We start from the raw sequence: 14,553 nt of genomic DNA, 5'->3' as shown, positions 1-14,553 counted from the left end.
CCCGGGCTCAGTAGGGCACCCCATGAGATGCCCCTGGTTCCTTTTTCATACGCTTTTTTGGGTTTGGGCAAGGACACAGGGGCCCCATAATCCCCTATTGCCAGGGAGCCCCATGAGTTGTCAGTCCGCCCCTGGTCACAGAGGAAGTGAGTAGTAAAAGACTTCCTCCGATGTCTGTTATTTAAATTTGACAGCAGCGATCAACTAAACTGTCACTGAGATCAATCGTGGGTTTGCACTGACAGAGGTCTGAATGGGGCACAGTTTAACTAAAGAGGTACACCACTCCACTATCCCTGGGTCCCCTGCCAGGCCCCATAGCAGCAGGACATGCAAGAGGTGAGAAGGGAGCAGCTCCTCATACAGCTCAGCATCAAAAAACCATGAAAAGCACGAGCCCCCTCTATCTCACCTTTTATTTCCTATCAAGCTACTTGTTTAACCTCCCTAGCGGTCTGATTATGTCCATATTTCTGTGCTCAAAGCGGTAAATTTTTTTGCATGGAAATATGTATTTTTTTTATTGTAGGCCTGTAATTTTTAGGAATAACTCACTGAAATCTGTCTGAACAAGAGTCTAGTAAAAAATCCCGGGTATGATAAAATTTGAAACACGAAATCATAAATTATAATTTAATAAATAATCCAAAAAAATAATAATATAATAATAATAATAAATTGAATTCAATAATATAATCAAACCAAAAACACTAAAATTTGAAATATAGCGCCAAGTTCGCACATCACTGAGCAAAGTCGCAAAATCGTTTTCAGTGTCTGATGATGAATTTCCCCACGAATCATTATCACTCAATTCAAGTAGTTCTAATTTACTATCGCTGTTCTCTAGCTGGTCTAAAACCGATTTTGACCTAAAGGGATGCTTTTTGGACGCCATGGACATTTCTCAGTTTCCAGGCAGAAAGAACAGTAAAAATGTAGGCAGGGCACAGGACAAAGCACTAGGGACAAAATGTATGTGAAATGCTTTGATACAGTAATGTTATACTATGTGATTTTAGTGTATTTTGTGAATGTCACTTTTTGTCATTTTCAAATTTCCCACCAGTTCCGTCCCCCCGTACGTCCTGACGTCGCAGGGGATGGAACTCAGATGACAGATGCCAGCATCTGCCAGATTACATTGCCGGGGACACTGCAGGGGGGACATCGCGGGAGCGCAGGACAAGGTAAGTGAAGAACAGATGCCGGAGCAGCGCTGCATGGTAAGCCCGAATGTAGTTCGGGGTTACCGCTTGTGGTACTGAAACTTTACCCTGAGCTACACTCGGGAATACCGTCAGGGAGGCTACCAGATGAGAATAAATGTAAGACACTTCAAACACTACCTGACAAATAGCATTATTAAAAAATTTGTAACAAGGCCAGGCAATTACAAAAGGTTATTGTATTCACTAAGCGCTGAGGGAACTGTTGGCGCTTTATAAATATTGTATAATAATAAAATAATAATAAGCATAGCCCCATATGGAAAAATCCCTTATATGTAGTAGTAGCTGGAAAGAATTCGGGATCACACATCTACATCACATCTTTAAATACAGGGTCCTGCTGTCCTTTTCAGAATTGCAAACTGTCTTTTCTTTACCTCAGTATACCTATTATTACTATTTGCAATTGCAGCATGCTATCAGGGGAAACATTGATGTAGTTCAATGTATTCCTCTAAAGACTTCATCTCACAATGTTATTCTACACTCTTGTCTGAATATTTTAGTAACTACCCAATGAAAGTAAAAGTATAGTGGGAGAAGGATTTAGGGCCCATGACAGGGGACAGATGGAAATAAGCTTTTCTGTCTGTTACCACATGTTCTCATAATGTATCCCAGAAATTGTCCCAAGTATATATTCTACTTAGAGCTCATTACACTCCATTAAGAATGTTAAAAATAGGTATCCAGCCCAATCCTTTGTGTATAAATTGTAAGGGGGATCATGGAGACCTTATCCATTTCTATTAGTGCTGCCCCAAGCTCCACCATTACTGGAAGGGAGTGGTAGACCTGATTAACAGGATATTTCAAGCCACTATACCTCTATACCCCAAATGTTGCCTGTTGGGAATTTTAGGAGACATAGAACTTAGAGAATTTACATGTAAGGCACTCCAGAGCCTTTTTTCAGACCTGTAAATTACTCCTGATCCACTGGAACTCCCTGAAGGAGTGGACCCGTTCCGTAGGCGACACCCTTTTATTTGAAAGATATATTTATTAGCATAGGAGGATACACCAGGACTCAGTACATTAGAGTTAGTACAAATGCAGCTGTTGCAATTCCCTGCTGTTTGGAAACTATTTATGGAATGATTGGCATTTACTGTACCTTTATGTCGACTCTACCATGTGTGTATAAAATGATACCTGCATATGACTTTGTTGAAACTGTAATCTTTCTGTTTAGCCTTGATTGATATGGACTGCTGTATCAATGTTTATATTCAATAAAACCTTCTATTATTAAAAAAACAATGAAGACACTTACATTTTGCCTAAATGAAAGTTGGTAAATATTCCTAGCAAACATTGAACTGGCTGACAAAATGGAAGAGTCTGCTGATGACATAACTGCAGCAGATACGGCACCAAGTCCAAAGAAGGAGATGTAAGGTGGGCACAAATATTGAAGTACAATGGGTAGAATCATGTCTGTTTCTTCTCTGGACTCTGGATCAGGTAAGCCATATAAGGTTTGATTCCATTCTGAAAAATAATAATTTTGATAGGTCAGGCAAAAGTACTCATCTTATTTCTGTTTTAATTGTTGGAAGTAACTAGTGCCTTGGGGCCTAAGGATTACTTAATCTTTGAGTTAAAACAAAGTAGACAAATCACATACATTTGTATATGAAACACCAATCTTCTGTCTTTATAAGCTGTGCTGTCTTAGATGTTTTCAGTATTCAGCACACCTCTGTGTGTGTTGTATGCCTGGTCCCTGCTGTGTGTGGTGTTACCCTCCACTGACCCCTGTGTCACTACAGGATGCAGTGGAAGCAGATACAAAGATAACATCTCCTGCACTCTAGGACTCAAACCAGGGGTGGAGGAATCGAGGAACCTCAAAACAATTCCACCAGTACATGAAAGGACATGCAGCTCTACAACAAGGCTGGGGAAGCCCAACTGATACTGTGAAGTGAAGCAAAAAGAAAGAGAGCACCAACCTTGCGCATTACCTCAGTAATTCTGTGATTTTATTAAATAAAATATATATACTCACAAACAAGGATGTAAAACAAGCATAACAGATCCTCAAAGGAACTGAGGAGTGTAGAGCCAGTGTGAGTCATGTCACAAGGGTAGACTCTCAAAGTGAGGCAGACGCATTTCGAAGGGAGACCCTTCTTCATCAGACTATGAAGAAGGGTCTGCCTTCGAAATGCATCAGCCTCACTTCGAGAGTTTACCCTCGTAACGTGACTCACACTGGCTCTACACTCCTCAGTTCCTTTGAGAACCTGTTATGTGTCAGCACCTGTGGTAGTGAGTTCTATTGATCCTCAACTTGGGGTTCCCCAGGGCGCGGAGTCTAAGCCCCAGCCTGCTTGTTCACCAGAGCCCCTGATGGTGGGGATGTACTTGCAGCAGGCTGGGACCAGGTCGCAGACCCCGGGTACACCCAGCTGAGGTGGAGGAGACCACTCTCGGGAGCAGAGTATAATGGGAGAAGACAAAGGGAATCCAATAGGCAAGCCGAGGTCAGGACAGGTGGAAAACAAGCAAGGTCAGGAACGAAGCTGGGGTCGGTACACAGGTAGACAATATAGGATTCACAGCAGAAACATATGGGAGCTCAAACTACTAAGAAGTTGCTCAGGCAAAGTGGGCTAGACTGAGCATGTCTTATATAGACAAGCAAACTAGGAGGTGGGCCAGGAAGTGATGGAAGGGAAGGAAATAAAACCCAGAGGATAGCAGACGACGCCCATAGGTGAGCACAGACAAACACACATGTGAAGGGATCAGGAGCAGCAAGGAGGTAAGAATAAACAAACAAGAGGCTGCAGGCTAACTTGTGACATTATGCTTGTTTTACACCCTTGTTTGTAAGTATATATATATATTTTATTTAATAAAATCACAGAATTACTGAGGTAATGTGCAAGGTTGGTGCGCTCTTTCTTTTTGCTTCACTTCACTACAGGATGCAGTATTGGTGTAGGGGCCAGCGGACAGAACCACAGATGGTAGCAGGGAAACAGGCATCTGACAGACCTGGAGTGTGCTGGATGCTGAAAATTTTTTGCCCAGCATAGTTTGTGAACTCAGCACAGGTAGCTGGAGTGATAAGTAATAACCCATTTCTTTACAGGGTTGCTTTTGATTCTGAATTTTAATAAAAAACGGCCATACCTGGATAAAAATGTATCCGGTTCAGCAGAAACCAGCTGAATTTCTATCCATATATGGGCTAGCTGGTCCTACACAAGTCCACCTATTGATCAACTTGTGTATAACCAGCCTGTTGGGTTTTTCCCAAATGATCAGTGAGACTGGCTACGACAGTGAGAGTAATTCCCCTATCCACATAGCTGGTTGTGCAAAAAAAGAGTTTCAATGTATGCGCTGCTTAAGTGACACTTTGTCAGTTTGTGCTCTGACTACATTGGTTGAGTGGGCATAGCTATGGTATGCCTACTGGATCTCAACACTGCCCAGTGAAAAGCAACACACAGCAAGAATCCTCCATTTACTAACTGGTACTCAGACATTATTATTGAAACCTCTTTTTTTTGGTAAACTTTAATGACAGCATAGTGTTGAGAGGTGCAGCAATCCATGACAGCCAATAAAACCAGTTTTCAATAGTTTAACACATTACTAGTTATTGTGCACCACTTCTCTCTTCTGCAGTGAAAAACACAGAGAATCAGCCAATTTCAGCTCTAAAGGAAAATTCCACGAAGTATAATCTGTATTAAAATGACCTTACAAATGTAGCTACATTTGGAAGATGGCGGAAGAGGTGAGAAATGTTTGGGAAGCCTGAACAGAGTGTTCTTTCCTTTCCAGGGAGGGTTCCAGTTCTCCCCCAGGATAAAGCTCCCGAGACAAGAAATTGCAGTCTGGGCCTCAGCAGGAGACAATAAATACTAAAAAGACATCTCCTAGACCACAGGTGTCAAACTGGCGGCCCTCCAGCTGTTGCCAAACTACAAGTCCCATGAGGCATTGCAAGATTGACAGTTACAAGCATGACTTCGAAAGACAGAGGCATGATGGGATACAATAGTCAACTGGTCAAGAACAGTGGAGGACAGTAAACAGTCAGTGAAGCTGCTAGCTTTAACCAGCAGTAAATCCTCCAAAGCCAACATAAAAAAATGTGTCAAACAGCCACCCTGATCTTATCAGTGTGTTCAGGCAGCATGCAGGTTAGATTAGGCAGTTATAAAAAAAAGAGTAACCAGTGAGACAAGACAGAGGGGAGGCTTGTATGTATACTGTCTAACCTGCCGCCATTACAAGTGACCAGTGACACAGTTGTTTCGTGTAGCTCCTGGGCTTCAGGTTTTTCATGTCTCCCCCTCCTGCCGCCCCCATTCAGCCCTGATCTAGCCACCAGCATCTTCCATATACAGTCAAATGTGGCAGGCTGGAGAAAGGAGTCTTGTCTTGTCCCTCCCCCATACTTAGATAAGCAGCGTTATTGGCTGCTACACTAAGCATGCAGAAACCTGAAGCTGCCAGCTTTCCGGGCCCCTCTGTCAAAGTGATAGGGCCCAGGCCCCCTACAGGAGGCCCGGGGGTACCCCCTTATTGGCGGCCCTGCCAGTGACAAGTCCATTTACACATTAAAAGGGAAGTCATCAAGACTGGCAGGCTATCCTTTGCTAATGCTACTCAATCGGCAAGCGCAAGCCGTACCCGTATAACTGAAATGAGAAAAATCTTAATTGGTCAGATGTTCAGTTGTTTACTGTCTTGGGTAATGGGGTTGTAGACACTGTAGCTTAATTGTAAGGCCCCATTCAGATGGGGTGGTACAGTTGGATGGAAACAGACCGCCTGTCCGTTTCCACCTGATTGTCATCTGATCCGCTGGATGGATGGGGAAGGAATCCACATCTGCCTGTTTTTGCATACAGGATGAGATCGTATGGTGGTGGGCGTCAGTGGACTATTGTTCGCTGACAATTGTCGATCCATAGAAGTCTACAAATGGACCAATCGGGTCCGCCTGTGAAACGGACAGGAGGAGCCCATCGGTTCGCTCATGTGAAAGGGGCCTAAGTCTTAATAGTTGCTTTCAGCAAAATGCAACTAGGGTGGTTTCATGTTAGGATGAAAAGTGCTTGACCAATCAGCTGGTTTTAGATGGGGGGGGAGGATACTGTATATCAAGAAAATATTTTTTGATTTCTTACACAACATCACAATGGAAGCATAGGCCTAGAAGACAACACACATCTTTGCATGCATGGAAGCAACCTAGGTGTATGTTATAGATTGAAGATATGTTAGACAGGTAGAATATCTGTATGCCTGCTAACATATCATCACAGCAGGATTGGGTACATTGAAGGCTTCTGATCACTGTATTATTTGCAAACACTCTGTGAACTCTGTCCTGTGCTAGGACCCAATAAATGCATCTCTTTGGATGAACCAAGTTGCTGCGGGAAAATTCATTTTTTGAATAGAGGAAGTTTTGCAATACATATCGGCCAGTGAACTCTTGCCGCAACAACAATAATTATAACAATAATTATCACTCCTCATCCTTGATATATATGACAACACTGTCCCCTAGATGAAACTGTTGTAATCCAGTTACCTGTGGAGGCTCCAATGGCTCCAATTAGAATCGAAGGAATTGCCATTATCAAACAACCAAAAGCAGCTAAGAAAGAGAGCACTTGTGCATAGGTTGCAGAAGAAGCAGATAAGACCCTCTGAAAATAGGCCTGCCAGGGAATTCCTCCTAGCATCTGTAAATAGAAAGAAAATGAGGGTTTATTACAATAATCAGACATGTTTAATGAATGTTAAACACTGTAATGTGTATTATATCAGACACTGTCATTTAAATTATTGTAGAGATGATTTGCCAGGGTGAATATAATCTTTCATGGTTTGGAAACTTGTGGCCTCAAGCTAGTGGCCTCAAGTTAGCTCATAAGCGTCCTCATTTCTTGTCACCTTTTCCTATTTGTAAGAAGACTATTACAATTTAACACATTCAATACTATAAGTAAGCATTAATTTAAATGAATGGAAAAACTGGCTATACAGTATAGTAATAGTCATAACACACAGATGATTTGAAAGCCTTAATAAATCTAATAAACCTAAATAAACCTATGCATAAGATGTGCATTGACTATGTAGTTTCATGGGGTCATTTGTTCCCCTTTACACAGAGGTTATAGTAGAGTAAATTACCACATTCCTTTGTCAGAATTTCTGTTTGTTCGAGGCATGCGGCATGCCCCTTAACAGGATAATGCATAACCTCTGTCTGTAGTCTAAGAACCAACACCTCCTGTGAAGAAACTACATATCCCACAATCCCATTCTCTCAGTCTAGTGCCATTGCAGTTGAAATCAATTAGTTAAGATTACCATGTTGGAAGAGATGTGTTTGTTTCCTAAAATTAGCATGCATTTGTGACGTAACACAGAGAAATGGCTAGGCATGCATGTGACTCAGAACAAGAAGTTACTTGTCCCTCTGGTGAATAGGGACAAGCTATGCTGATTAATGCATGGACATAGGGGAATCGATCAGCCATGACACTACAAATTGCAGCCACAACATGTGAGCTCATCATTACAAAGTAAAGCAAAAAAACAAAACAAAAACACATGGATTATAAATTAACTAACACTTATTTAAAACAACAAAAACATTTGAAAGTGTACAATGCCTTTAATTGTGTCACCCAGTCTCACAGTCACAGCAGTGGAGAAAGGTTAAAAGATAGGATGTATTGTTTACCAGAAGCAAGAAACTGTCAATCCAAGACCAGGTATCTTCTCTCCTAATGCTGCCCAGCCAAGGATCCTTGTAGACTTCTTCCACAGCTGTCACTGTGATGTCTGTAACTGAGGGATGAGTCATTGCAAAAGGTACACTGATCCACTGCAATATAAAGAGCCCTATTGTTAGATATAGCACAGAACTTAAAGCATTATCCTTAACCATATTAAAAATAAATGAATGTTACATTATATGGTGATTTTGGGCTGTATTTTATGTCCCTTGGACAGCTATTATATCTTGTTACAAAGAAGATACTGAGTCCAAATATGCAGTAAACAGATTTCCTATGTAAAGCCATGCATATGCAGCATGTATTCCCTCTCCCCCTATCCTAGCAGTGGCTGAGCTCAACGTTGCTGACATAGGGGAAGAGAAAGCGAACTGCACATACGTGACTTTTACATCAGGAAGCACATTCATTCCTGCAATGCTGGGGACACGTGCCCAACATCTGCCATGTCTTAGAAATAGGGCAGGATGTAGTAATGTAAATTGGGAGTATTTCAAACAGGCTTCATGGGTGACAGGTGCATTAAACAATATTTCTATATAACTGGCACAGTGCATTTTAAACTACTGGGGCTCCTTGTCTGCATGGGCCAGTTTATGTAAGGATGACCTTAGTCTTTAACTAAACTAAGCTGTTTATTATGTGAAAAATAAAGGGGTAGATTTAGGAAAACAGGTGCACACAGAATCTGCTGCTGGTTGTACATAGTAAACAATCAGCATCTAACTTCAACTTGTTCAATTACTAAACCCACAACAGTAAAATCAGTCTGTATATGCAGTAAATCATGCTTGTTATACTCACTGTGGAACCTAAGGGGTTAATCCTCTGCATTTTGTAAAAAGGCTGTTTGATTCTTTCTTCTCTGCCCCTCCTCTTGTTGAAATGTCCACCTGATACAGACTGAACCTGCACATGCTCAATTTGGTGTGTATTGCTAGAGAGGTTTTTTTTTTTCTCTTTGGAGGGTGCATGTGATCAGCACAGGGCCAATCAGCACTGTCCAGACAGAGGGTCAGAGGTTTCACATCCTCCTAGAGCAGAAAGAAAACTCCTCCTACAAGCTTTTACCAGTGTTCTGTTGAAGTCACAAGACTGCTTTAACTACTGATGAGAAAAGGTATTTAGCAGTTTATATTTACTAAAGTAATTGCATTTCCATGTTCTGTGTAATGTGGGAGACCAGATAAAGTGAATCAGGGTCCTGGGTTTAGTATCACTTTAAGCCGATTGGTTACTATCCAGAGCTGCACCAAATTCTGTGTGCACCAGTTTTAGTAAATCTCCCCCAAAGTGTGTTTGACCACACTATTGTTGTTTGGAAATAAGGAATATTACTGTTCTAGGTGTTACAGACCCATAAAATTAGGAAAAATATACAATATAAAACATACATTTGCAGTGAAGGTAAATCTATTGTGCTTAGGAAGGGAGGGAAAGGTATTGCAGCATTAAAATCACTAAATGACACAGGCAAAAATGAATATTGTATTTTGCTAGGAAAAGCCCATGCCTGTCATTCAGAAATTGATAAGGTCAAGAACTCAGACTGGGTTTTTGAAGCAGTCTAATAGAGGCAGAAACAAATATAAGTGACAGTGACATAAATATTTAAAAAAAAAATGTATTAGAAGAAAGCCTGATGTAAATGTCAAGGACGGCACTACATTATATGTATGAAAGCAATTAAAAGCCATTTGTTCATATAAAGCTGTATACCTAATATAGTAAAAATTTAGCAAAAAGCCAAATATAGTACATTTTAATTTGAGGTACATGGAATGTGTAACCCTAATGATATTAATCTTCTGTTTGTTGAGTTATCAGTTATCCAGCTAATCAGTGTAAACATCTGGATGTTATTTGCATATTTTATTTTCCTTATATGTGATTTTTTAAAAATATGCTTTAACCAACAGCTGGAGCACTGTACTATCTTCAGCTGTAAGATCAAGGTTTTTCTCTAATTATTACTGTGGTTCACATAGAATATTCCTATTCTATATGGAACCCATTAAATAGGTCTACATAATTAAAAAAAAAAAACACAGTCCTGGAACATCCACCAGCTGACCACCTTCCTCTGCTCTTGGCTTCTCTTACACATACCTGAGCTGTTCTCTTTTCTCTGTGCCTCTGCTTTCTATCTTTCCTAAGCCTCTAGCTACCATCTCGCAGTTCTGGAGTTCTGCCTATTAAAGGAAGACTTCACTTTCCTTTAAAAATGCTATACAACTTACATAACACAAGTGTGTAAGTGTAACACTTACAGTTATGAATTATGGTACTTCTCATGGAGACTACAATACTTGTCCTCATTTTTATCTGCTCCTCTCTTCATAAGGACACTGCTGTCTTTGCTCCTGAACTATTTAGGGTAAGCATCTACCTTCTGGACTGAGGTACTGTTTCAGATATAGAATAATCGTATAAATTCTGATACCTTGGATGTTTTAAAAATGTCTGATATACAGTGCTGATTTTGAATGTTTGCCCACTCACAAAGAAATTATTAATCTAAAAATCGAATGGTAGGTGTATTGTAACACTGAAAAACAGAATAGCAACAAAAAATTCAAAAGAAATGCATGCCTAACAAATTATTATTTTTTATTATTATTATACAGTATTTATATAGCGCCAACAGTTTGCTCAGCGCTGATTTGCATGTTCATGAGGGAAATAAGTATTTGATCCCCTTCACAAAACATGACTTAGTACTTGGTGGCAAATCCCTTGTTGGCAATCACAGAGGTCAGACGTTTCCTATAGTTGGCCACCAGGTTTGCACACATCTCAGGAGGGATTTTGGCCCACTCCTCTTGGCAGATCCTCTCCAAGTCATTAAGGTTTAGTAGCTGACATTTGGCAACTCAAACTTTCAGCAACCTCCACAGATTTTCAATCGGATTAAGGCCTGGAGACTGGCTAGGCCACTGCAGGAACGTAATGTGCTTCTTCTTGAGTCACTCCTTTGTTGCATTGGCCGTGTGTTTTGGATCATTGTCATGCTGGAACACCCATCCACAACCCATTTTCAATGCCCTGGCTGAGAGAAGAAGGTTCTCATCCAAGATTTGACGAAGGTACATTGCCCTGTCCATCGTCCCTTTGATGCGGTGCAGTTGTCCTATCCCTTTAGCAGAAAAACATCCACAAAGCAGAATGTTTCCACCACCATGTTTGACAGTTGGCATGGTGTTCTTGGGGTCATAGGCAGCATTCCTCCTCCTTCAAACACGGCGAGTTGAGTTGATGCCAAAGAGCTCAATTTTGGTCTCACCTGACCACAACACTTTCAACCAGTCCACCTCTGCATCATTCAGATGTTCAGTGGCAAACTTCAGAGGGGTCTGGACGTGCTTTCTTGAGCAGAGGGACCTTGCGGGCACTGCAGGAATTCAATCCTTGTCAGCGTAGTGTGTTACAAATTGTTTTCTTGGTGACTGTGGTCCTAGTTGCCTGGAGATCATTGTCAAGATCATCACGTGTAGTTCTGGGATGGATTCCTCACTGTTCTCATGATCATTGACACTGCACGAGGTGAGATCTTGCATGGTGCACCAGACCTAGGGAGACTGACAGTTGTTTTGTGTTTCTTCCATTTGCGAATGATTACACCAACTGTTGTCACCTTCTCACCAAGCTGCTTGGCGATAGTTTGGTAGCCCAGTTCAGCCTTGTGTAGGTCTACAATCTTGTCCCTGACATCCTTGGACAGCTCTTTGGTCTTTGCCATGGTGGAGAGGTTGGAATCTGATTCTTTGATTGCTCCTGTGGACAGGTGTCTTTTACACAGGTAACAAAATGAGATTAGCAGCACTCCCTTTAAGAGACTGCTTCTAATCTCAGCTTGTTACCTGTGGGAAAGTCACCTGGTAGCCAGAAATCCTGCTGAATGATAGGGGATCAAATACTTTTTTCCCTCATGAACATGCAAATCAGTGCATAATTTGTTAGACATGCATTTATTTTGAATTTTTGGTTGCTATTCTGTCTCTCAATGTCTCACAGCACCCACTCTTTAGTGTACTGAGCAAGCTGGCATTGATTGAAGCAGTCTTTAATTAAAGACCAGTAACACGTATTGTTTTCAGTGGAACAGTAAGTAAATCTGTAGGGTGGTAGGTGGGTGATGAGATGAGTGGCATACCTCATTATTTTGCAATGTGGACAAAGACTTCTGCACTTATACCTGACATCTGACATTCCCACTACAGGCACAGACATCATACATTGTCTGCACTGGATTATATTTACAATCCAGAAACACACAGGTATGCACATTGATCCAACATAGAATATTTGTGTCTGGTTGCAGTATAGGATTAAATTGTAAGCTCCGTGTGGGGTACATGATGGATTTTTCCAAATATCCTTGCTAAAGTTTACTGAATAAAGTAGAGGTGTTGGACAGCAATGGTGTTTTTTGAACCAATGTAAAAACAAACTTTTTTTTCACATGTTCTGTAGAGATTGCTTAGTTATGCAAGTTATACAATATTAAAAAGCACTCCTTGTATCTTGTATTACAGTCGCACATTGCAGAAAAATGATTCCAGAAACAGGCCTAAATACTATGGGATAGACTTACTAAAACCGGAGCACTCAGAATCTAGTGCAGCTGTGCATGGTAGCCAATCAGCTTCTAACTTCAGCTTGTTCAATTAGGCTTTGACAATAAAACCTGGAAGCTGATTGGTTTCTATGCAGAATTGCACCAGATTTTGCACTCTCTAATTTTACAGGGTGTCCCTAAAGTCTGGACACATAGGACATATCTTTAAATGTATGTTTTTTCTCAATATGCACTTTGTGTCCAGACTTTAGGGACACCCTGTAGTAAATAACTCCCTATGGCTTTTCACATCATTCTCTGACACCTATTTGCTGATAGGCAGTACTGAAATTCACTTTAAAACCATAGGACAACCATCATGAAAGTACTTTTGTAAAAATATTATTAAATATTAATAAAACTATTTTACTTACCAATCCCACAAAGATGCAGAATAGTTGAACAACATCCGTATAAGCAACAGAGTATAGTCCACCAACAAGAGTATAGAAGGTGGCAATCAAGGCAGACACTACTACAGAAATGTTGATGTCAATGTCCACTATAACACTTATGGTGGCACCTAATTTGAAAGCATAGTAAAAATTAATGAATGTGTGATTTGTTTAACACAAAAAAACAAAAATTATGTTTGAAAATCTGTGCTGAGATGGAGTAGGTATTATATTTATACATCCTCAATTGACCATATTGTTTTAAACTTGATATGGTCCAGAAACAGACACAATAAAGGCAAATAAAAAACCTAGGATCAAATGGCTTACACCCATAGGCCCTCAAATATTTGAGCTATGTTATGTAGTGTCTATATTAAAAGTAGGACCAAAATCTTCATCCAGTAACTGCAAGTCTGTATGTTTAACCTTTTATAGGAGATACGATATTTGGGGCTTTAATTAAGGACTGCATAGAAGTGTTCCTGCTTTAAAACAATGTAATAAGTGATAGACAGCAAGGATTCATGAAAGTCCGAAGTGGTAAAACAGATATACTTTTTTTTATTAGAAAGTAAACCTGGCCATACAGCCAGCAGGTTGAACAAAAAAAAAGCAGATTCAACAGCAGCTGATCCAGAATAATTCTCCAAAATGCCCCCTCGACAGAAGTTGATCAAATAATTGACTTTTAAAGAACGGGGATAAACACACTAATTGAAATTTGACAAGCCCCTGCTGAAGCAGATGAATTTGGATCAGGGTATGGCCAGCTTAAACAAAAATGTAGACAAGGGGGTGGCTGTGGGCAGGGGCGGACTGACCATTTGGAAACTCGGGCACTGCCCGAGGGCCTGGGCTCAGTAGGGGGCCCCATGAGATGCCCCTGGTACCTTTTTCATAGGCTTTTTTGAATTTGGGCAAGGACACAGGGGCCCTATGATCCCCTATTGCCCGGGGGCTCCATGAGTTGTCAGTCCGCCCCTGGCTGTGGGTATATTATACATTTATTTTTCTAAAATGTTTGACAGACCCTCACAAACGACTGTATGTTAGGTTTTATAAGCTCTGAAAATTCAGTCCGTAAATGGATAGAAAACAGTTTTAATGAGAGTTGTGATAAATGATTCATACTCTGAATAGCCCTAGGTTGCTAGTATTTTCACTCTAAGATGTTAGGACCATTATTTTTAATTGATATACTGTATAAATCTGGATTAAGCTTTTGAGTTTAATATTAAAGCATTTGTAAAGTATAATTTTTTTTTTCTTCCAAAAATAACAAACATGTTACACTTACCTGCTATGTGCAATCATTTTGTACAGAGCAGCCCCAATCTTTCTCTTCTCAGATCCCACGCTGGTGCCCCTGGCTCCTCCTCATCTTGGTGTACCACCATAGGAAGCCGCTTCCAATAGTGGCACACTTGTGAGCTTGTTCTCCTGCAGCATTGACTGTACCTATAGACACAGTGAGGCTTACCCCTCCCAGCTCCCTCATCAGAGGATTTGATTGA

General features: G+C 40.7%; 1 protein-coding gene across 2 annotated transcripts in view; it reads right to left on the bottom strand.

Annotated features, from left to right (window-relative positions):
- Positions 1-14,553, bottom strand: part of SLC5A7 (solute carrier family 5 member 7) — a 77,462-nt gene that overhangs the window by 12,325 nt on the left and 50,584 nt on the right. For both annotated transcript variants that reach the window (XM_089681276.1, XM_089681277.1), the window contains exons 5-8: positions 13,016-13,164; positions 7,969-8,112; positions 6,805-6,958; positions 2,509-2,726 (exon numbers count right to left, since the gene is read on the bottom strand). In XM_089681276.1, coding sequence (XP_089537402.1) covers positions 2,509-2,726; positions 6,805-6,958; positions 7,969-8,112; positions 13,016-13,164 — 665 coding nt within the window. The remainder of the gene's footprint in view (positions 1-2,508; positions 2,727-6,804; positions 6,959-7,968; positions 8,113-13,015; positions 13,165-14,553) is intronic.

The sequence above is a fragment of the Staurois parvus genome, unplaced genomic scaffold (genome assembly GCF_062004578.1).
Source record: "Staurois parvus isolate SC_StPar_1 unplaced genomic scaffold, SC_StPar_1.0 ptg000262l, whole genome shotgun sequence".
Classification (NCBI taxonomy): domain Eukaryota; kingdom Metazoa; phylum Chordata; class Amphibia; order Anura; family Ranidae; genus Staurois; species Staurois parvus.
Note: the sequence above shows the minus strand (reverse complement) of the source record. Positions and strands in the feature narration are given on the sequence as shown.